The following is a 22,746-nucleotide window of genomic DNA, read 5'->3' as shown; positions in this document are numbered from 1 at the left end:
CCGTATCAGGCATGTACAGTATGTTGAAATGAGAACCTGTAAGGAAGAAGGATATTGGCACTACCAATAGTGAAGCTCATTACAAATCATGACAGGAGTTCAAGAGAGACATGATGATTATTCATTAAAATCTCTGGAGCATTCAGGTGAGGCTTTTTCATCACAGCAGGAGGGCAAACAGCACATGAAAGAGCCTCTAAAGTGGTCAAGCAGGTCCTGGAGGCAAGCAAGAAAACCCCATCAGGATCTTACACCAGCATCATATTACCAGACAGCAGGAGCCCACGTACAGCTCAGAATTGAAACATTAACAAGATGGACATTAACAAGAGGTGTTAATGGTTCAAAAGATGTGTTTGATGACCCATGTAATGCATGTTCTTGTTTGTATTATTATTGCAGTGAACAGTCAGCTTATTTTTGTTTGACCATATATGTCCAACTTTCTGTGCCTTGTCTGCAGTAACAACACTCTTTATGACTTCACTGTAAATGGGCAGGGTTAAACTGCTGTAGGGCGAATAGGCGTCCATGAACCTGTTCCCAAAGTCCTGCACCCCTAATTAGTCTGCACTTTGGTGAGATCAACAAAATACACACAGAGTGCAATGTTAAGGTCACTAGGTTTAAAGTGTTCTGTAAAAAAGGCTTAATACAGGTGACATGCATAATGCAGCTCATTGACAAATTCAATTGATAAATTTCAATATCTTGAATTTGAATATCTTCTTCTCTGCCTTGCTGGTTAGACAACTGTAAGCAAATCCATCCAATCTCACAGGTCCTTGTCTGTGTCTCAAGGTATTGTGAGATGCAGTCCTTGCTAAAGGTCTTGTGCTCAAGAGGTCCCATTTGAGTACCAAGGTGAGAAACGGAGCACCCTACAGCCTCGCAGGTATGTGCAAATGATGACTGCAAGGCCACATTTGTAAACATGTTTGTGGTTGTGATATCATAGCCATGAAAATTTCAAAACAGTTTAGTTTACTTAGTTTACAAATAATGTTTGGACTTTGAACGGAACAGTACATTTTGAAACTGTTTACATAGCACAACCAAGTCATTTAAACAAAAAGCTAGAAGGGAAAGTTTGTTAACAAACTGTAGGTTGGCTTGACAAAGCCAGCAAATAATACTTCAGAAGTTAAAGCAGTTGCAGATCACTTGATTGTTTTAATAACTTTTGTTCATGAAGTAATTCCTGACACTATGCTATGTAAGATGTTGTTAGGCTGCTGCTATAGTTGGTTGCTAGTGTTGCTAGACCATTGCTATGGTATCCCATGTAGTTACTAAGGTGTTGCTAAGCCATTGTTATCGTATCTAAGGTGATTTTTAAGGTGTCAATATGCTGTTGCTAGTGTTCCAGGTGGTTGTTAAGGTTGGTTGGCCATTGGTTGGTCTCCTATGTAGTTGCTAAGGTGCTGCTAAGCCATTGCTATCATATCTCAGGTGACTGTCAAGGCTTGGCTAGGCTGTTTTCCTATCTTGTTGGCTAGGATAGTTTTCCAGTTGGTTTCTAAGGTGTTGAAAGACCACTGCTATGGTATCCCAGGTGGTTGCCAATGTTGCTATGGAAAAAAAAATACACTTTCTATTATATGAACACTTCAAGTACATTTTCATCATACAGAAAGTAGACACAAGGCAGCGTGTGGAAACACAACTGTTTATTTCAATAAAATATCAGTATGAACTAACTAAAGACAACAGTACTCCCTACACGTACATTCTATCTTAATGTTTCTTTTTTTGCATTTACTCTTAAGTCTTTATATAAAAGTATACAAACTAACATAGAAAGTCCTCTCGGTCCAGGCATATCGGACCAGTGAGGGAAAACCCAACCCCTAAACGTGTGAGCCCCTCAGGACACCTGGGACAGAGGGCCGAGTGCACATGCAGCCCGCTTTTGCTCTCAGTGTCCGTGGGATGGCACTTTCTGTGCAGGTAGCAGTATGGTGAATAGGGAAGGGTCAACGGCCAGACGTAATAAGCTTTTTGCAACATGTGATTATAAAACCATCTCAATGACGTACTCACACATACATTCACACAGAGTATAAACAACACACATGCACAGACCCTCACACGTCATACAGCCATTCGCTACAAATGCCCATCCACACAGACACATACAGCCATATGGGGCTTTGGTTCACCAAACCAGTTTTAAAGCTATGGGCTAGATCAGTACTGCCAGGGTGCACTGACAAAAAGTGATGCAGTGAACTTACTTTATTCAAATGAGTATAGCATTTCCACACAGGGCTGGACAACATGGTTCAAAACACAATAGAACTCAATATTTTCCAGCTTTTTGGCAATAAGTGATATATATATCTTGATGCCATTGCATTATCAGATATGATATTTTTAGTCGAAAGGGAAATAACTGTATATATGCAATATATACTATATATATGCAATATAAGTTAAACATAAACTGTTGCCAAGTAGATCCAAAGTGTTAAATAAAATAAGAAAGAATACAGCTGATAACTGTTCAGGTCTCTTTGTGAATAGTTCCAAATCCAGGACTCGTTTGGGGGAAGGACTCATTATTGAAGGTCAGTTTCCACATGGGAGATGTTATTTTGAACCAGGCATTGATTGCACAGCTCCATACATCACCTTTGTGCACATGGTTTCTGCTAAATGGTGAATAATAGCTTGATCCCTTCACTGTTTCTGACAAAAAAGAATTTGCTTTTAGCAACAGGCACATAAATTTATATTGTTCCTTCAAGAGGCTACCAACTCAAACTGCAATGTAGAGCAGTTACTGGATGCACGCCATGTCCTTATCCAGCAATATGCAAATGTAAAGATTTGAGTCCCTTAGGATGACACGAGTGATGCGTTTTTTTTTTCCAAACTCAAGCCCTCATTCTCTGGACCACTTCTAGGCACATAGTTAGGTCTCGTGAACAAAACGTAAAAGCTCTCTAAAAAAAAACCCACTAGAGCAACTGATACACAATCATACTTGTTTTGTATTGCAGGGAATGTTGTTTGCGATGCATCGCCTGTCTTGCCTGTAATCCTGCCTGAATGGGGAAACGAACCCCTGTGCACTCCTGTGTTCAGAGCAGCGGTTCTATCCATTACCCTGTACAGCCGCATTGCCTTTTACATTATAGCTTCAGGATTTAAATGCTCATACTCTGAGGCAAGCTGAGGCTGCAGCACTGCCTGGTCTTCAAGAAACTCAACTACACGGATAAAATACGCATACAATGAGGCATTAAGATGACCAAGCTATTCACAATGCTGCCTAATTTTTATCACTATGAAGTATTGCATATGTCTTGTAAATTTTCAAATGTTTCCCCATGAATAAAATAAATTACATCCACATAATTGTATCTTTTAGTTTTACATACTTTTGGCAATAATATGTGTTGAAGTAATAGATTTTATTCATGTAGAAATAATCAACACATTTGAATGATGTCTACTCAATGCATCACTTTTTACAGTGCCGGACCTGACCAGACCACAACTGCTGACAATGAGCAGGATCAAAAAAACAAACTTTCTGGCAAAAAAATGTTTCAGCTGAAAATAAGTGCACATATGTAAAGCATCAACTAAACCAAGCCAAAAAAACAATAAAAACCTCAAGGAGACTGAATCCATTAAGCATTTAGCATGTAGTACCAGTTTTAAATCTATATATCTGTCTCTTTCCCACCATATGCCCCCCAAAATCTCTCTCTCTCTTTCTCTCTCTCTCTCTCTCACTCACACAAACATATATATATGTATATATATACACACACAAACACACAGTGTTCCAAGGCACAGGCAAAACCACAGAGACTGAATCTCTTTCTCTCCTCTCTGCGAGATCAGCTTGACCGGCCAATGCATCAGAAAGAAACACTCCAACACTCCTCAACACATAAAGACAGCCGCACAGTGTTTCCGACTGAGCGTTTTTGCTAGCATGAAAGGAATGTGCGCTTCCAGGAAAAAAAAAAACTTGCATTCCATCACAATGCATAGGGAAGAATCCCCTCTCAACCCCTGCTCGGTGGAGGTACGCTCAAATACTAGATGAACCCCGTAGTACAGTACAGAAGTGCTGTGAACATGAATAGAGCTCTCATCAGTGAACAGTTGAGTATGTGTGCGTGTGGCAGGTTAATCCGTTTGCAGTGCCACGCTGAGAATTCCGGGCAATAAAAGTGTCCATGCCTAATGTCACATCAATTACATGCCTTACAGACCACTCACAGCATGAGGTCATCTCTCTACCACACACACACATACGCATAAACAGAGGTCAGAGACATTGGCCTATTACACCAGTTCAATGAAACAATTTGTTCTAGATAAATCAATAACAATCGACTATCCGACATACACACAACACTATAAAGTGTGGAGTACAAAGAATGAACATTGTATTTAAATGATCAAAAGGCACAAGGTATTGCTAGTCATATAAAAACTTGCCAAACCCAGACATCATTTCTTCCTTTCACTTAAATGCTATTCAGATGGGACCTGTTTTTTTCTGAGGAGGTGGGTTAAGGTCATTTCTCCACAGCATGTCTGTAATGTTTATGACCGATTCACACGGAAATTTTGGTAAAAATTGATAGGAGATGAGAGATGGGAGGCCAATTAGAACAACAATTAGAAATGTTCAACAATTAGAAATGTAATAGAAAACTTGTCCAAACATTTAAAGGGCTCATATCCTCAAGGGGTCTGCTTTTGATGGATGTGTGGTTTTTAAACAAAACATAATACATTTTTACAGGACCATTTTCCCTACCTTTATTCTTCTGAATTCAACAGGTTGGATTTATTAATGTGCCTTTAAGACATATGTACATAAGCTCTGTTCTAATTGGCAGTACAGCTTTAAACACTCTACGCTCAACAATAACTTTACTGTGAATAGACAAGGCTGAAAAGCAGACATATGAAAATGCACCAATTTTTGTGACATCATAAAAACAATGAATTCAAAATGGGCCAATGTTAGATTGCTGGACTGGCACTGTTTTAAAGGGTCCATATGCCACATTTTTCTTGTATTTTTTTCCTCCAGGTTCCTCTTCAGAATTAATTTTTACATTACTTTTTTTTAACTGTCTTTATCCCTTAGAATTAACCAGGCTGTTTTTTGTTACTGTGCCCGTTAGACTGATAAATGCAAATGACCTCTGTTCTCATTCTCTCTCTTGTATTGTGCCTCATTGAAAGAGCAGTCAGAACTGAAACACTGCTTACAACTTCAGTGTAAAAGGTCAGGGCTAAACTGCTGTAGGCTGAATGGGTGGATGTAAGTAAATGAGTTGGTTCTCGTGACATCATGAATTCAAAGCAGTCTGTTTTTAACAATGTTTTTGTATTACATTTGTACTGCTTAAAAAGTGAAAATGTATTTTTCCATTATATGGCCCACTTAAGAATGTTCGCATACTACTTCTCACTCTTTCATCTAAAGAAGTGAGGAAAATTTTTTTCCACAATAATGGCCCTTTAACTGTAATTTTGTGCACCTTGTTTCTACCGAGCTATGTTAAATGAATGCATCATTATCATTGTCATTTACAGCCAACATCATCATAAAATCAAACTTTTCTCAGTCATTCTATGTTTCAATATTTCAAATTGTAAACTTGACAAGAAGAACACGTATCTGCTTGATCTGGGCTACAGAGAATAGAAGAAAATGTTTTTTGAGTTTCACAAGGGGAATTTATAAAATTAATATAATCTGCGGCCATTTTTTCAGCTCCTTTTACAGCAGGTAAAAAACAGGCTATCTTTACTGACGAGGTCCGTAAATATTATTGACATGACATATTTGGATGGGACTAAAATCACTAAGAAACACAAGTAACAATGACATTACCCACTTCCTCATATAAAACTAATCTCATCCCAGTAGTACTTTAAATAGACATTTAGAGACAACAGGAACAGTTTAAAAGGTCCATCATTGCATAACCACCAAAATATCCCACTCTGAAACTCCACATACACAAACTCTCAGGCACTCACGCGCACACTTGGAGAACACTCTGTTAAAAACTGAAGAACAGTTTGATGTGTTGCCATTAGCAACTACAACTGTGGTAAAAACATAATGCAAGAAAAGAAACTGCGATGTCTGTCAGACTGAAGTACCTTGACTCACTGGTTTTCAATCAAGCAGTGCAGTGTAAATGAAAACATTGGTAAATGCATGTTTCACTGTGTGTGCGTTTTAACTGAAGGGGAAGCGTGTCTGGGGCTTTCAGGGGTCAAGCGACCGTTTGAGGACAGAAGCCCTTCAGTACAGAGCCGCTGAGGAGAGTCAAAAGATTCAGAGTCATACTCAAGTCAGAGTCAGAATCAACGATTCAGATAAACTCAGACAGTCAGATAGCAGCAGGAATGGTGTGTGTTGCCCCAGTGCATCACGGGGCAGCAGCGGGGCAGAGATATGCACTGAAAAAAAGAAGTGTTTTAAATTTACCTGATTCCTAATCACACATTGGTTGCACATGAACAAAATACATCAACACTAGGAGTTTAACAATTTAACAATGTTTTCAGGTTCAAAGCTATTTCTGATTGTGGGATCAAGATTTGCTATCTTTGGATGTGCGCCTAGTTCTGATCACTGACAGCGATTATTGAAAGGTAGGGTTCACACTGTATATTTCTCACAGTCCTAGGCATTTACTCTCAATGGGAAGTGCTTTCTTCGTGGTTTTAGTGCACTTGTCTTTTGTGAGGAATGCTCCAGCTAGAGGAGGTCAATTAGTGTATGTTATAACCATTTTTCTGTGCTGACCAATGAAAAGGAAGTTACGCCTTCAGTGAGTTTGCGTCTCAGAGTACCATATAGTGCATAATTTAATTGAGCAAAATGAGCATGGCCCAAGCAAAAAGCAGCTTTTTCAGTTTGCTTTTACTAGAAGCACCACATTTGCTAGTTAATAGATCACTCACTAAAGGGGCGAGTGACAGACAGAGCTTTCTGCCTACATATATCGAAATGACAGCCAGTTAGCACAGCTGATTGGCATTTACAATGCTATTGTTGCTTAGCAACAAGGAGACATAGCCAGAAGACTACACACACTGTAAAAAGTGCCTGGTCAGATCTACTTAAAAAATGACTTCATGTGATAACAAGTAAACAAGTAACAAGTATTCACTAAGTATTCAGTATTCAAGAGTAAACGATTCTTTCAAAGTAATTTTTGAGTTGAATAAAACTAGTTCAATTGCTTATTACATGAAGTAGTTTTTTTTAAGTAGATCTGACCAGCTACTTTTTACAGTGCAGTGCATGTTGCGTTTTTACGCCTTCAGAAAAAACACAATATGAATCCCACCAAAGATGGAAATGAAACAACCTCAGTAGAGTAGATGGTTTAATACTGTACTAAACTGTCTCACTCTTATTTAACACAATTTTGTCTTTCTTCTATTTTCAATAATTGTGTTGATGTAATACTCAAGTGGAACTGATGTACACATTTAAATCAGGTAATTCTAAAGCACTGTTTTTTTCACTGTGGGATGATGTCACAAGGGACCAGCAGATTGGCAGCATTACCAGCCAATGAGGTTGGCTTTGGCCTTCTCTGTGAGTTTGCGAACTCTGCCTTTGCTGGACGTGCCGAAAGTGATGGAGGTGTCCTCAAACAGAAGCTGTCTCTGCTCCTCCTCAGAGTCTTCCTCGTTATAGAACGCTGTCCTACGACCCTGGTTGCGCGTTCTCATTTGCCCCTTGGAGTTCCCATCGCCTCCAGACTCCACCCCATCCAACTCTCTATCTGCCTCCCTTAGAGCTGAACCAGGGGCAGAAGGCGTGGCAGGTTCGTTGCCACGGCGACTGCTCCTCCTCACACTTTTGGGCTCGGAGGGGGCTTGAGTAGGCGGAGCCTGCTCTGTTGTCCTGACTATTCGTGGTCTGCCCCGCTTTCTTGGTTGCTCAGCAAGCCCCGCCCCAGAGTCTGACAAGTTAGCATCCTGTGTTGCGGATGAGACCCTGCCCTCATCGCCTGTGGACTCGAGCTCATCTTCATGGGCAGAGTTTATCTGAAGAGCCTCCAGTTCTTTTTTACTTTTCCTGCCTCGCTTCTTTCCGGAAGGGTGGGGCAAAGTAGGTGGCTCAGCCACCTCTGCTGTCCTTATTTGAGACTCTAGTCTGGGTCTGCCCCGCCCCCTTTTCACTACACCCAAAGTCACTTGGCTACTATGGCCATTCAGATGAACACTGTTCAGCGGTGGAGGACTGTGATCCACTGGACCTAACAGAAAAACAGACAATATAAAAGTTTCTGAGTAACATGTAAATTCTACAACAAATATAATAAAAAATAAAACTACATAACATTGCAAACGTCAAGGATGGCAGATAGCTAATTGTTATTATTCTTTTTTTTTTTTTTACCTGGAGCTCACACTGTGTGGGCTAAATGAACACTTGAAATGCAGTAGCACATTTCCTGCACAGTCCATTAGCCAACATTAGAAATAACATTATTTGCTCTTTAATAGAACAAACTGGCATTTAAAATTATTAAACAAAAAATCTATCTATATTTAGATAATATGAATCAAATGAAGTGCCACATAAACAGTAAGAGTCATGCATAGCTCCAGCTCTATGTAATAAATAACATAAGCAGCTGCTTAGGGCTCCATAGCCAGCAGGGGACCCCCTAACAGCTTCTAAGTTTACTATACCATTATGCTGCTTAAGGTCCCTAACAGACTAGAGCTAGCAGTGGTCTTGTATAATTATGCTACAACACTCTGGCAGTATCACTTTAACACAGTGTGAATGCACTTACCTGGCTTACATTACTTACATCACAGAACTGCAACACAGATCAGTCAAAATAAAAATAATAAATGGGCTTTGTTTATGGTCATTTTTTACATTTTTGTGAATGATCTTTCACAGAAGTGCTGCTTGAACTTTTGGGGAATAAAAATACGTCTGGTTTGAAGATGCATTTTGATTTGCTTAGTGCAGATTGACTTGGTATGAAAGAAAATGGCAGCGAAAGAAGTGACAAGCAAAGTGTCGATCTTCCAGAATGAAACTTTTAAAAACTGATCATTACTTGTTGACATTTAATTACTGATCAAATGGCCAATCCTACATCTCATATTTAAATGAAAACTGTAATAATGTTACCATTCACTAACCTGGTGTATGCTTAACTGGGGTACGAAGTTTCCTCCTGGACTCTCTGCCCCCACCCCCTCCCCCTCCCCCTCCCCCATTACTATGAGCAACGGCAGAGCTCTCTGTTTCCCGGGAGATGCTTGGTGTGGAGTGAGAATTCTGAGCTCTGAGGTTTTTGGAGGAGGGTTCAGCTCCTTTACTGTGGGTGGGGGCAGGAGGTGGAGATGACTGTGAGGGAGGCGGGTCTGTGGAATGAGTTCCAGAACGGGCGGAGCTACGAGTGCGTCCCGTGGCTACAACAGGTTCTGGCTTTCCATTGATATGCGGAAGTGTCTGTCTTAAGAAGGGAGGCCGGGAGGGGCCAGCTGGGGTGGGAGGAACTGCTGCTTCAGATCGGGGAGGAGCGCGAGAAGAGACACGCCTCTTCCTCTCAGGGCTAACGGGGAAGAAGACAGACATAAGCGTTAACTGGTGACTAAAAACGTGGTCAACCTAGGCTGAGTCGACTAGAGGACAAATATGTTGCCAAGTTCTTGGACTAAGATTTTGACACTGAGCTGAATGCTTTTACTGCATTTCTTTATTAATTCTTGAATTTGCTTATTTATTTATAAGAGAATTATGGTTCAAATTTTACATCTTTCAAACGGAAATCTGAACCATATAGCTGGTGAGTCTGTGTTAAAGCACACCCCTGTTATACTGATTAAATTGTTCACATCCGTCATACAACACATTGGGTACTCATGAGCAAAGAGATGCAACTTGGAAAAAAATTGTTGCAAAAATCTTCCATGTGGGTAAAAAAAATTATTCCAAAAAAGCAGAACACAAGGTCTAGAAAAGGCATTTTTGACTAAGCATTTTTAACCTTAAAAAGTGGTCATGATTACTCTGTGCTTACATTATACAATTGAAAAGATACTGTTCATTGATTTCTACAAAGCCTGACAGCAGTTGCATGGCAGGTTGTGGGAGTGGCAGGGGAGCAGTCTTGGCAAAGACAGTGGTAAAACGTTGAAATACATGCAAATAAGCGCTAGGGGTGGCCAATCAGATTGTTGAGTAGAGTGTAGAGTGCTGCATTTTGTATAGATTTTCTACACTCTACACTGGTTGATTTTTCTTAAATGCAATATTAGCCGTTTTATCCTGCAATTCACTCGAGTACCAAACTAACCTACAACCCTGCATTATGGACTAAAGCAGAAGTATTTCTGATTTATTTCACTGTAATGTAAATAGTGCACTAAAAACACAATAAAAACAAACATTCTCAATAACACATATAGCAAATTCAAGCTTCCATTTGAAAAGTAGTTTTAACACTAGTCTGTGGTCAGGGTGTTGTTAGGGGTGTAGTGAAAAGTCAGATAGGTATTATGTTTAATAAAATCCTCAGTTGGAGACAGCCCTAAAATAAACTACTCATTACTTTACTGTGTTTTGCATGGCTAAGAGATTATTATTATTATAACTCTCTGGATACCCATAAATGTGTGTACCTGGATGCAGAGCTGGATGGGGAGGAGCTTCTTCTTCTTCTCTTCATGGTTTGTCTGGTCGGTCGTTCTGTGTGCAGGCGCTGTCGAGTCAGTCGCTCCTTTTGTAGACTCTGAGCTGCTTTGAAATCGGCTAAAATTGAGCTGACGTGCTCTTCAAACAGGGCAGACAGCCGAAGACTCATACTGTAGATCTACAAACAAACAAATATTCGAAGACTCGTACTGTAGATCTACAAACAAACAAATATTCCACTGTATAAAAAAAATGTATATTTTGTTCATACAGAATAGTGTCACAATTGAGTGGCAAAATAATATGGAGACCATGATTTGATTGGCTTTGTTCTGATATCCATGTAATATTAAATGATAGATAATAATATTACTAAACAATTATTCTATTGATATATTTCTTACCCTGGACTTCTTGCTGGGTGTGTAGGCTTTGGAATTACTGAAGATGAGTCGCACATCTTTGCATAAGTCCATAGGAGATTCATACTCTCCTGCTAGAAGAGTGCTCAGGACTGTACCAAAGTCCATAGGGGTATCCACAATGTCCAGATAATCCTAAAAGACATTGTGCACATCTTCCTGTTCATACAGTTTTCAAAGCATATGTGTAGTGCTTGAGTTAGTGAATCTGAAGAAAGAGCCCACCACTAGTTCATACAAATGTAAATGTGTTAAATGTTAATGAAATGTAAATTTAATATTTGCTTGTCATTATCTGTTATTTTCAGTGAAACTAGGTTCACTCTAAACCAGTCTCAGCCTTGGAAATTCTGCCCACACAGAAACAGAGCATTGATATCTTTTGCACACAAAGCTGGCCAGAACTATTAGCAGTTTTTTCATTCAGACAGGAAACAAAGTTTAGTTTCTAAAGCAAAACTGTGGACATTGTAACAAAAATGAGCTTTTCAGAGCAAGATATTTATCCGTGGGATTTTCACAATAGCATACCCTCAATAACCTGTGCCAGCAGGCTGTGATTGTTTGTTTGTCACATCAGTCAATCGGCATCTTCCTAACAAGATATGCGGTTCTTGTCCATGTTATGAAAAGTACCAGACTCTCTGCAGACGTCTGGCTTGCGAGACAAATTTTAGACTATTTTAGACTGTCTGCATTTGTCTACAGCGTTTTGTCTGTATGCACACCTTACCGGGTATTCTTCCAGATCCACAGGTTGTCGGAAAGGCTCAGAGTCCTCACACTGGAAAATGAGCTCCAGCAGTTCTCTGCAGCGCCCCCTCCAGGCCTGGGGGTCTCCAGATGCTGGCTTATTCCTCAGATTTCTCAGAATAGGCTGCTGCTTACCCTAAATGGGACAACATACTATCAGATTCATGCTAGAAGTTATGACATCAGCAGTCCAGTCTTAAGCAAGAAAGCATGAGTGTCAGACAGGGATAATTAAGCATGACATCTTCAGTCACAAATTGATCACCATCACATCCACATAATGAGCATCCAAGTTGGACATGTATACCTTTAAAGTTGAATATGTAATATACATGATTTAGTTAAAAATGTTAATCCACTGAAAACAATGTAATAAAATAACTTTTACTGGTATTGCATTCTATCAGAACTAATGCCTGCTGATGAGCTACAGCTACACTCGCTCAGACTGTGGTTTGGCAAACACACGAGAAACTCTCTATTCTCAGTCAGTCAAATTCAATTTGATTAACATACAGATCCACGACTGTGACCCAAAAACACGTGATCATACACAGAAGGTTAATTGAAAATGTTTAATAAAACAATATATTCATGTCAACTGCCCCCAACAGGATTTCACTACCACCAGCACAGCATGTAGTTCTGACCTAAGAGCTCTGCAGAGAGAGTGATACTTTGTCGCTAAGCAACCATTGTTTGCATGCCCATCTCCAAATTTGATTCTCTCTCACAGCATGAGCTTCTTTTGCCACAATTCTGATTCTTTTCTTTGCACAGACAGTTCAAAGACAGTACGCAGGAGTCCAGGAGATCTGCAGAATGTGGAGGGCTGTGATATGCAGGGTTTATGTGAAATATATTTCATTATTCATTATTTTACATTACAGAACAAATACCAAAATATGAATAAATGGTACTGATGCCAAACAATTTCTCCAAGTCCAAATGCAGTGTCTGCAAAGCTAATTGTGGAAGACTACAGTGCTAGCGCTGCTGACCACTCCATCCAAACAGCCAAAGCCTGATTTCAAACCCAAAAATTCATCTGCAGTCTGTAAGCCAGGCAGAACCAAATAGAATGATTGCCAGATGTCAACTTTTAGAATATCAACGTTAAAGTTACGTAAATACTTTCCGTAGTAACTAATTTCTTTTGTATGCAGTAATTGGTAATCCAATCGCTTCTGAAAAAAGTAACTAGTAACTGTAACTAATTACTAATTTTGGTAACTTGCACAACACTAAACATATTAGTAACATATTATGATGCTTTTCTGAGCAAACTGCGGTCCTCTTCAATACCAAACGAATACTGACCAATCTTTGAAAGCACAGTCATTTTGATTAGCATAATTACCATCCGGTAAATTAGTCCTAGACCTATCACAGAACAGTTAAACAACACACTGAAATAAATACACAATATTCATATTTTGACGATATTTTTTTCTTTTTAATTTTTTTACCCGATTTTCTCCCCAATTTAGTCGTTTCCAATTCCACCCGCTACTTAGGACTCCCCCAATCACACGATACTACCAATGCTAGGAGAGTGAAGGCTAGCCTTCCTCCGAGAAACCAACCACTGCTTCTTTTCAAACTACCGCTCATGCAACGTCACGGGACAGCAGGAAGGCGCTCGGAGGAAGGCGCCAACCACCAGATCTGTTACGTCAGCTAACAGCCGCCTGCACTGACTAGGCCAATTGTGCTCTCTTGGACTCCCGGCTACGGATGGCTGTAGCATCACCAGGGATCGAACTCGTGATCTCCTGATGATAGGGCCAATGCTTAGATGGTTGCGTCACTCGGGAGCCCCCACTGACGATATTTTTTAACATGACGTTACCTTTTTTCTGTCCCACCTAATAATACCTCAGAAAAACGACCTATCATAAAAATGCCTTTAAATTTTGTGATTTAGTTTGCCACACTGCCCACCTTACAGCCTATGTAACAGGAAAATAGTTAACCTGCAGCTCACTGTCTGTGTACATACAATCTTTCATTGTTGATAAAGACCAAACAGCAGTCAAATCTATAACTATACCATAACACATTATTACAGCTGAACTCTTACCTTCTTATTGCGTTTAGAGGTACCAGGCGTTTCAGGCTCCTCGTCCTCCTCTTCATCCTGGTTTTTCATGGAAACCAACCCAAATGCATTAGAGTACACATCTGCTCATTAATCTAACAGATCATTTTCCTGAAATGAACACTATGTGTTTGTGTAGTTGTCTTTCTGAGGGAGGATGGAAGAAGTACTTACATCACTTGAGTCTGAGAAAGCTGTCTTTTTCATACTGTTATACAGTGGAATAATATCAGTGCAACTTTGGTCCCTATTAAAAGCACAAAAATAACAGACTAATTAAAAACATGATTCATTCGGATCAAGACTCACCAGGTGCTTTTGATCTTTTTTTCTTATAAAACCTTACTTTAATGTGACAAATGAGACAAATTGCGCACAACAACATATAATAAAACAACATTCACAATCAATAAGGAGCACAATTAGCCACAATTCATTTGTTAAGAACAGGATGTAATATTGCACTGATAACTTAAAGTAAACGGTGACCAGAATAAAGTTTTTTGGCATTCCAGCATAATCACAAGCCATGTTGCTAAACTTTAATCAAATGCTAGGTGCCTCATCATTTCAAATAAGTGGGAAGTTATTATCTGTTATTAATGCAGTGATATGTTAAAAAGTTAGAGAAAACTCAAAATTTCAAAGTGGTATGATTTAGGGGCATAAACATCAGCAGCTATCAGCAGATATTTTAACATTTCTAATATAAAAATGTGCCTTTTTTCCTGTAACTCAATCCCATTTTAAGGATCTAGATTTTAAAGAGGTGTTCAACATGAAGACATTTTAATTTATTAAGAAACGCATTTATAAGATGAAGATATTCAATCTTTAGCAAAATAAGTTAAATAGGTGAACTACAAAAACACTGGAACATTTTTTCTTTACTCTTTGGATCTGCCTCACATTCCGACCCATCAACACAAAGCACGCCTGTAGAAATATGCAATATAACATACATCTCAAGAGTGCTTTTCCATAGCTTAAGCAACTATTTTACAAGATGATAATACCAGTGAACACCATGTCTAACGAATAGTTTATCTCAGGGTGGTTGTGGTTGCTTTCAAGAACCTAGCTAAGGGATATATGCACCAAGAGAAGGTTACAACACTGTCCCCCAAGGAAATTTAAAAAATGTATTCTTATTCTCCTTCTCATCTAATCACGCTATGCTTACTTACCAAACATCCTACCAAACATCTTCATATAACATCAGCATTTGGCCAGAGAAAGCATCTAACTCTCGTGTCTCTTTTGTCGAGTGGGTTTGTCAAGTTACAAGACCCATAAACACTTGTCATTTGGTTCATACTGATTTGCTGCTTAAGAACTGTCAAGAGTGCCTTTGCTGTCCTGTTTTTCTTTGTAAGCTGCAATGAGCCAAATATCATCTACAGCAGCATTTAAGGTAAAACAGAAAGTCTGAATAAAAAGCTAACTTCAGCCTCATCTAGTTAGCTTTGCTACTTGCATAGGAGGTTGAATCATCTGACTAGAATGACACAAATCACCTTGAAGATGGTTCACCCAAAGCATTACTAAAGCTTTACTGTGTTTTTCTTCCTCCGTGCTAAAACTGACTGGCATAGGTTGCTAACCTGATTCCACCATATTGTTAGAGATGGGGCCGAGTAACGTGACTGATATTTTCCATTATATTATTTTTTTAATAGTAATGAAAGAAATAAATTGACTAATGCATCTTTAAAGATTCTAACTTCATGTCTGATTTTGGAATAATCATTTGGTACCATTACTGGAGCCTGATGTTTCATCTTAAGACAGACTTACTTAATAAACTGCAGAAGCAGGTCAGACACGAATTTGGCAGTTTTGACGATAAAAGCTCCAGGCTCGTTAAAGGTCTGTGCGTTGTGTTCAATGTAGCGAACCTCCCACATCAGCGAGGACATTCGTCTGCCAACACAACACACACACAAAAAAACACATCAGATGATCATCTCTGTCACTGAGTAATATCTGTGAGTGTCTGTTGAAGTATAAGGAGTACTGCATGTAGGAAGTGAACATGTTACAATCATTTTATGGATCACTGTGTTTTTGCATTTGATTAAGAAGGTGCGCATTAACACCTAGAAAGCACAACTATCACAGATGGTATTAAAAGTATGTTGTAATTTTATGATCAACTTTTTTTTGATTAACATTCTTGCTCACAGCTCATTGAAACAATCAGAAATTCTGTTCAGATTCTAAGCTTTGATAGAAGCTTTGAACTAGCTGTGTCTTGTTCTAAAGAAATAAAATCATATTTTTGCCATGCAATTGTCATTATTTGTTGTATTGTTTAATTTTCACTTATACAATCTAGATTAACATCAGAGGGTGTTTCAATATGTTTTAATCAATGTTTTCAATTTATTTAATAATACGCTGTTTTGTGAACACCAACAAGTTAACAAATGATAGATAATATACTGTAATTGTTTCTTTACAGTAATTTAGTATAGTAATAGTTTGGTTATTAAGGTATCATTCTGATTTGTTGTCTTCATTTTTTACAGCTTCTTACTAATTCAAGTCTATAAAGCTGTAGAATAGAAGCATCATAAAATAATTATTTAATGCATTTATCTGCAGGCTTTATTTTTTATTTTACTGAAAATAGTGATCACAAACTTTTAAATGCTACTGTAAATTAAATGTAAAGGTAGTTTATTAAGTAGCAATTTCATCAATAATGTAATCATGTAATTACATTTTAACATTATAGCAAAATGACAGATGCAGTTCTGACCAGTTCAATTGTTTTCATACAACTGTTCGTGTGTCTATGTAAGCTGACCTGTAAAAGCGATTTTCCAATCTGCTGCGTATGGTACTCATGTCTGTGACGTAAGCCACCACAGTACAGTATGTCGGATACGCCTGCAGATCCACTGGCACAGCAAATGGGGTCGCAACATCTGAGAGGCAGAGAGACAAGGAGAGATAGGAAATAACAATGACTGATATTAACAGAGACTAACTGAATTTATGACACAGTCAATATTTATTGTTGAGACCGAGATGATCACCCATCATATTTACTGATGAGGTCATTTTGTTGGACCCAGAATTACAGTGTGAACTAAAAACAATCAAGTCTTGCAAATTCCCTCCAAAAAACTGTATAACCCAATAGAGGTATGACCTCCTACCTAATGTGGACAGCTGGTCAATGCCGCTGATGATGCGTTCACATTCTTGATCACGTGTACGTGAACCCCACTCTCCTTCCAGAGAACGATACAGCAAAGCCTTCTGCTCCTCCTCAGTCAACGGCACACTCTGCCCCAGTTCATCAGGAAACGCAGCTGCAGACAGAGAAAAAAGTCAGTAGAGAAAATCACAGTTAAACAGCACCAAGGCAGCACGTATTATTAAGAGAATACCAGTCTGAATTATAAAATGAATAGTAACAGCTAACAGACAACTGATACCTTCAATCTAACAGCTGTTACCATGACAACTAAGCTCTCTTTGCTCAGCCAGCAAGTAGTTCACAAAATTGAACAAAATGGATGGATCACTTTGTTCATAAAGTGTGTGTGTTCATCTGAATGTTAGTGGGACAGACAGTATATACAAAATATAACATACAGTGCCGTTCAAAAGTCAGAGGCCAAGCTTCATTTATTTAATTTCTAGCCAAGAACAAGTTATTCATTTTTCAGTGTCAGGAAAGAAGAAGAAAACATGTATTTAAAAGAAAACTACACTGAAGGCTAAACAGCTAAGTCTATTATGATGGTTTTCAGCTTACATTATTTCCAGGAAAGTTAGTTTCAGTTTCTCAAAGAAATCTGCAATGAAAGTTCCAAAATTCTGTCTTAAAAGTTAAGTCGTAAAAATTTTATGCTTCTCACAATCCAAATAATACAAAACACATTTAAAAGATTCGAGGCATTCGGTCCATTGTTTTGAGAACATCAGCAGCTTTGATTGATTTGCACGTTTTCTTCTTTTTTGTCTATTTCTTTTTCCTCAGTAACAGATTCTTGACAGCTACACATCCATTTAGACACACAGAGTTGTCTTCTCACAGGAATGATGGACAGAGACACCTGTGTATTGTTTCAGATCTGAAGCAGCTTGATTTTCTCCTCTCTTTCAAATATGAAAGCTTTAAGTGCTGTTTAACTGATGGGGACAGTTCTGGTGGTTTACCAGGATTTGCATGAACATCAGTCTTTTAATAATTTTAAAAAATTGTTTTGAAAACTTTTCACTTTGTACTTACTTTTGCCTCGTTTTACTTTGACTTCCCCCTTCTTTATTCGAGTGACTTATTCTATATCTAATCTCCACAGAAATCTTTTGAAAAATGACTAACCTGTACTTTTTGCTTAAAATGTAGTAAGTGAAGGTTGGTCTCTGTCTTTTGTAAGGTACCGTACCTAATGTGAAAGTAGTGTATTTGTGTATGTGGCACCTTCATTGGGGATCTCCTCCATGTCCCAGGGGCTCATCTTTTCTGTGTCTCCATTATCCCAGCTGCAAAACACACATACACACACACAACCACACACTCACTTTCAAGGTGATGTAACTCACTGTAACTAAACCACAGATTCTGAGCTGGGCCGTCTAATTAACCAGAATAGAGTTTACTGTAAGCATGATTCAGCATCATTTAAACAGCATTTTCATAAAATGTCTCTGCCATCTCTATTAACCCTTTAAGGTCAACCTAAAAAAGTGGCTATTTCTGCCATTTCATTCACTGTTGTCCCCTAATAAGTTCAATTCTGCAAATAGGAGACAATAGGAGAATGAGCAGCGTAAAGTTAGCTAGCTACTACACATTACAAATAAAGTTGTCCTATCTGTATTTACTTTTACTGTAATTCAAAAGAATGCCTAGTTGCAGTTACACTAGCAATTAATCTAATAGGTACTTTTCAGATTAGTACTGAGAAATATACGATAGAGTCATAGCTCGGGTACACTGATGTGTCCAAGTTCACACAGAAGTGCTTGGCAGCTTTAACCTTGAATACTGAAATACAATCAGAAGAAATGACAGGAGAAGTGCATTTTTGTCATTTCAGTGGTACTCATAATAACATAAAAGATGCTATTTAAGTCCAGCTCATGTATTCATGTTTGACATGTTGTTAACCCCTTTTGTGTCATTTGTCAGTCATAAGACACTTCAGTTCATTGTTATTCTCCTTCAGATTGTATAAAATTGGCTGGTTGGCTGTAGTGCAATCTACCTGAGCCAAAAGGCTCAGAAACAGGTCTGAATCACCATTTTTTACAGCGCTTACAAAGATGTCATCTTAAAACTGAATCACACAGCAGGTCATACCATCTGTATTTATGTGAGAGTATATTGTTTTGCAGGGAAAAGTACATCACTTGCACTCAAACAAGTGACACAAATAAACACTGAATTCTCAGAATGGGTCGCCAACAAGATGCTTGGGTCAACTGGGTTAATTTCTATCCTCTCATATTATGGTTAGGATCAGAACTCTGGGCTATGGCAAAGGTTACAACACTGGCTTAATCATGAAATATTTAATTAGCACCAGTGAGAACTGACCAGACATTGTAGCATTGGAAGAGACTGTCGGGATACTCTGCCTGGTATGGCTCTTGACTCTCGATCGTACCAAACCACCAAGCATCATCGATCACAGAGCGGAAACGATCACCTAAAACAAAGCAAGAACAGGTACTCAGCAATGTAGTACATGTGGGTACTGAATAGTTATATTTTCTTAGTTACATGTGAACATAATTATTTTTATACTAGTAACAATTCCTACTAATATTTCTACTTTTAGCTCAGCTACAATTTGTTCAGTAACATTTAGCTGCAAATTTTCTTTTTGTCTTTAATTTCATAAGATTTTGTTGGTGACAGCATTTGGATTGTTTTGTGACTGGTCACAACACCCAGGGCTTAATTTGTAAATGAGTAGTGGTGATTTCACGAAAGATAAGCAGTGTCAGAGCTGTCTTTACTTTCATTCCTGTCATCATACACATCAAGGCAGGAGTTTAAGGTGAAAGTGTGTCTTTGCCGTGACACAACTTGACACATGCTACTGTTTAGATAAAGGGTAATTTCACCAATTTTTCTAAACTTCTGCATTGCTCAATTGCTGAGATGTAAATAAAGTAATTTAGAATGGTCTGATGTGAAATGGTTCATTATAGAAAAAATTACTAGCTCAGATTAATTTACAGTGGTGCCGACAAGAACGAGGGGCTGCAATGTCTAACAATGTCTAATAGCCATAATGCAAATATGGCCATTTAATTTAATTTCCAAAATGACCAGCAAATCTACATGTGATACAGTATGTTTTATATGTAATGTAAATCACGATGAAATGGTTATAGATCAGAAAAACAGTTTTCTTTGGGTACTGTTCCACCTTAGAATGGCATTCATGCACTTCTCTGCCTTGCATGAATTAACAAGTTTTAAACAATACCATACCTCAAATCTATCAAACTACATCTAAGGTACCAGTCTATGTATTTTCTATTACATCTCTGTGAAGTAGCTTTAAGAGGCAATAGTGCCCATATAGAATAGGATTTCTGACAGAGTTTGATGTAAAAGTTTCAAAATGTTTTGTTCCCCCAGTCCATACAGTCCATTATGGAAACTAAACAGCAAAAACAGTTTTTTTTAAATTCACTGTCTCTGTGATGTCATGAACACCAGTGCATTTGCACAAATCCACCTACTACGCCTAGAACAGTTAAGTCCCGAACAGTCTCACTCTATGATAATAAGTGCTTCAGCAGGGAAAAGGGCACAATTCAGGCCATGCTGAATTTATAAGGAGTGTTTCAACTAACACAGCCTTTTGACTGAGGCACAATACAGGGCAGCCCATCAGAACAGAGTCATTTACATATTTTAGTCTTAATGCCACAGTCAGAGAAACAGCCTGTTCAATTCTAAGACATTAAGAGGGTGCAAAATGGTTGTGTAAAAATAAATGATGATGGTTTACACTGTATAAAAAAACAATTATAAATGGACATCAAGGAAAAATAATAAATACAAAAAAATCTTTTAAACACATCCAGCTGGTTTCTATTGCCACTGTTGTAAACAATTCTGACTCAACTCTATAATGGTGCATTTTACATCAAACCACAATCCTTCACACTAGATTATCATGCCTCTTCTTCATTCATGTCCCTTCTCAAATATCTGTTGAGCTTGAGTTCAAGTTGCAATTTGAAGTTCCAGGTTTCTCCTAGCAAGTCTGCTTAACTGATTTTGGTCTGCATTTTGCCCGATTTAGTTTTCCTCCCTGCTTGCCATCAGCATTTTTCAATAATCTACCTTTTTGGGAATCAAGGTCTATATGAGAACAGAGCATTTTGTAAAGTTATCCACAGTAAAACTGTTGGGATGTTGTTTGAAGTCATGTGCTAACTAATACATTAATTATTTGAATTTATTTCAATCAAATGGAAATTTAATAGCTGATAATTAGGCAATACATTTCTATAACTTGGTTTATCAGTGACTTGATGATGGCTATCATAGTTGCTAATAAACCTATTAGGACACAATTACTGAGGTGTTCTATCCGTCCTCTTCAAAAGACAAAGCATCACTGACCTATCATCCACTGACGCTGTCTTGCATTGTCGAACTGCTGACGGAGTACCAGGAAGTCAATGACGTCTGGCATGTCGTGGTATCTATGGTAACCAGAAAGGATTAGGCAATGAACCAAAACAAGGCCACACAGAGACTTCCAAAAGCTCTAAACAGTGAAATGGATTCTGCATAAGTGAGTCCAAGTGAGTCATACAACACTAACTCCACTCACTTCATAGAGAAAGAGCCTCCGGTCAGTTTGCCAGTGTCTGGGTCCAGAAAGGCCAGCTTCAGACAGCACAGAGTAGGCAAGCCCACCTCATACTTAATTCCTACAATCTTCAGCAGTTCCTGCTCCTACACATAAAACCACAAACACAAACAAAAAGCCACTTAAAAGTTAACAAACCAACTGCTGGGTTGACAACATTTCTGAAATTTGAAACTTTCATGCCAAAATGTGAACAATCAACTGTCAGAAACATAACTTTTCTGCTATGCTTGTTTTATTTCTCTATAAAGCACTCTGAGATGTACTTAAACATATTAAAGCTGCTACATAAATAAAGTTATTTATTTATCTTCAAAACTATTGGACACAAATATCCAGAATGTGTGAGCTGTCGTAGTCATACCCGCAGCTCCATCTTGTGCCAAGGCTGCTTCTTAGGGTTGATGCTGAAGATCTTGTTTTTTTTGGCCATCTCCACATACGCCTCATGGCCTTGCCGAAAGTAATATACCTGCACAGATACACATGTTTTACAACTGTTACAGATTCTTACATTTGTTTTACTAATAAAGTGTGGTGTACTTCATTATTCATCAGATATTAATTATTTGTGGTAGCTCATTATAAATAGCAGAGGAAATTGTTTTAGTGCAGTGTCAAACAACTGAAACACTTCAATGTGATTAACTGTGTTTCTCTTATTTGCTCAAAATTGAACAAGAAGAAATTTTTTCCAATTTAAAAAGCAGTACTTTTTTTCTAATGGACAAAATAAGCTTAATAAGAATGTATTCATTACTTTCAATAATGTTACTTTGACTGTGTGAACATACAGGTATGAGAATGAGAGGACTACAGTGGCTACAGTTTGAAAAAGAAGGCTACAGTCAAGGAATCTCTCACAGGAACATTAGGACGTATGCAAAAGTTTGAACAGCCTGGTAAGATTACCATATTTTGTTGATT

The 22,746-nt window shown here is 38.3% G+C and overlaps 1 protein-coding gene across 3 annotated transcripts in view; it reads right to left on the bottom strand.

The window, feature by feature from the left end:
- Positions 1–1,653: 1,653 nt before the first annotated feature.
- The window catches only part of LOC108433089 (pleckstrin homology domain interacting protein), a 63,765-nt gene continuing 42,672 nt past the window's right edge, over positions 1,654–22,746 (bottom strand). For all 3 annotated transcript variants that reach the window (XM_017707418.2, XM_017707426.2, XM_017707436.2), the window contains 15 exons: positions 22,184–22,291; positions 21,781–21,905; positions 21,567–21,649; positions 19,515–19,626; positions 18,396–18,457; positions 17,122–17,277; positions 16,767–16,887; positions 15,752–15,877; positions 14,129–14,201; positions 13,937–13,993; positions 11,834–11,989; positions 11,083–11,235; positions 10,666–10,856; positions 9,181–9,596; positions 1,654–8,273 (listed from right to left, as the gene is read on the bottom strand). In XM_017707418.2, the coding sequence (XP_017562907.2) occupies positions 7,573–8,273; positions 9,181–9,596; positions 10,666–10,856; positions 11,083–11,235; positions 11,834–11,989; positions 13,937–13,993; positions 14,129–14,201; positions 15,752–15,877; positions 16,767–16,887; positions 17,122–17,277; positions 18,396–18,457; positions 19,515–19,626; positions 21,567–21,649; positions 21,781–21,905; positions 22,184–22,291 (2,640 nt within the window). In that variant the 3' untranslated portion in view covers positions 1,654–7,572. The remainder of the gene's footprint in view (positions 8,274–9,180; positions 9,597–10,665; positions 10,857–11,082; positions 11,236–11,833; positions 11,990–13,936; positions 13,994–14,128; positions 14,202–15,751; positions 15,878–16,766; positions 16,888–17,121; positions 17,278–18,395; positions 18,458–19,514; positions 19,627–21,566; positions 21,650–21,780; positions 21,906–22,183; positions 22,292–22,746) is intronic.

This window comes from Pygocentrus nattereri, chromosome 9, assembly GCF_015220715.1.
Source record: "Pygocentrus nattereri isolate fPygNat1 chromosome 9, fPygNat1.pri, whole genome shotgun sequence".
Lineage (NCBI taxonomy): Eukaryota > Metazoa > Chordata > Actinopteri > Characiformes > Serrasalmidae > Pygocentrus > Pygocentrus nattereri.
Note: the sequence above shows the minus strand (reverse complement) of the source record. Positions and strands in the feature narration are given on the sequence as shown.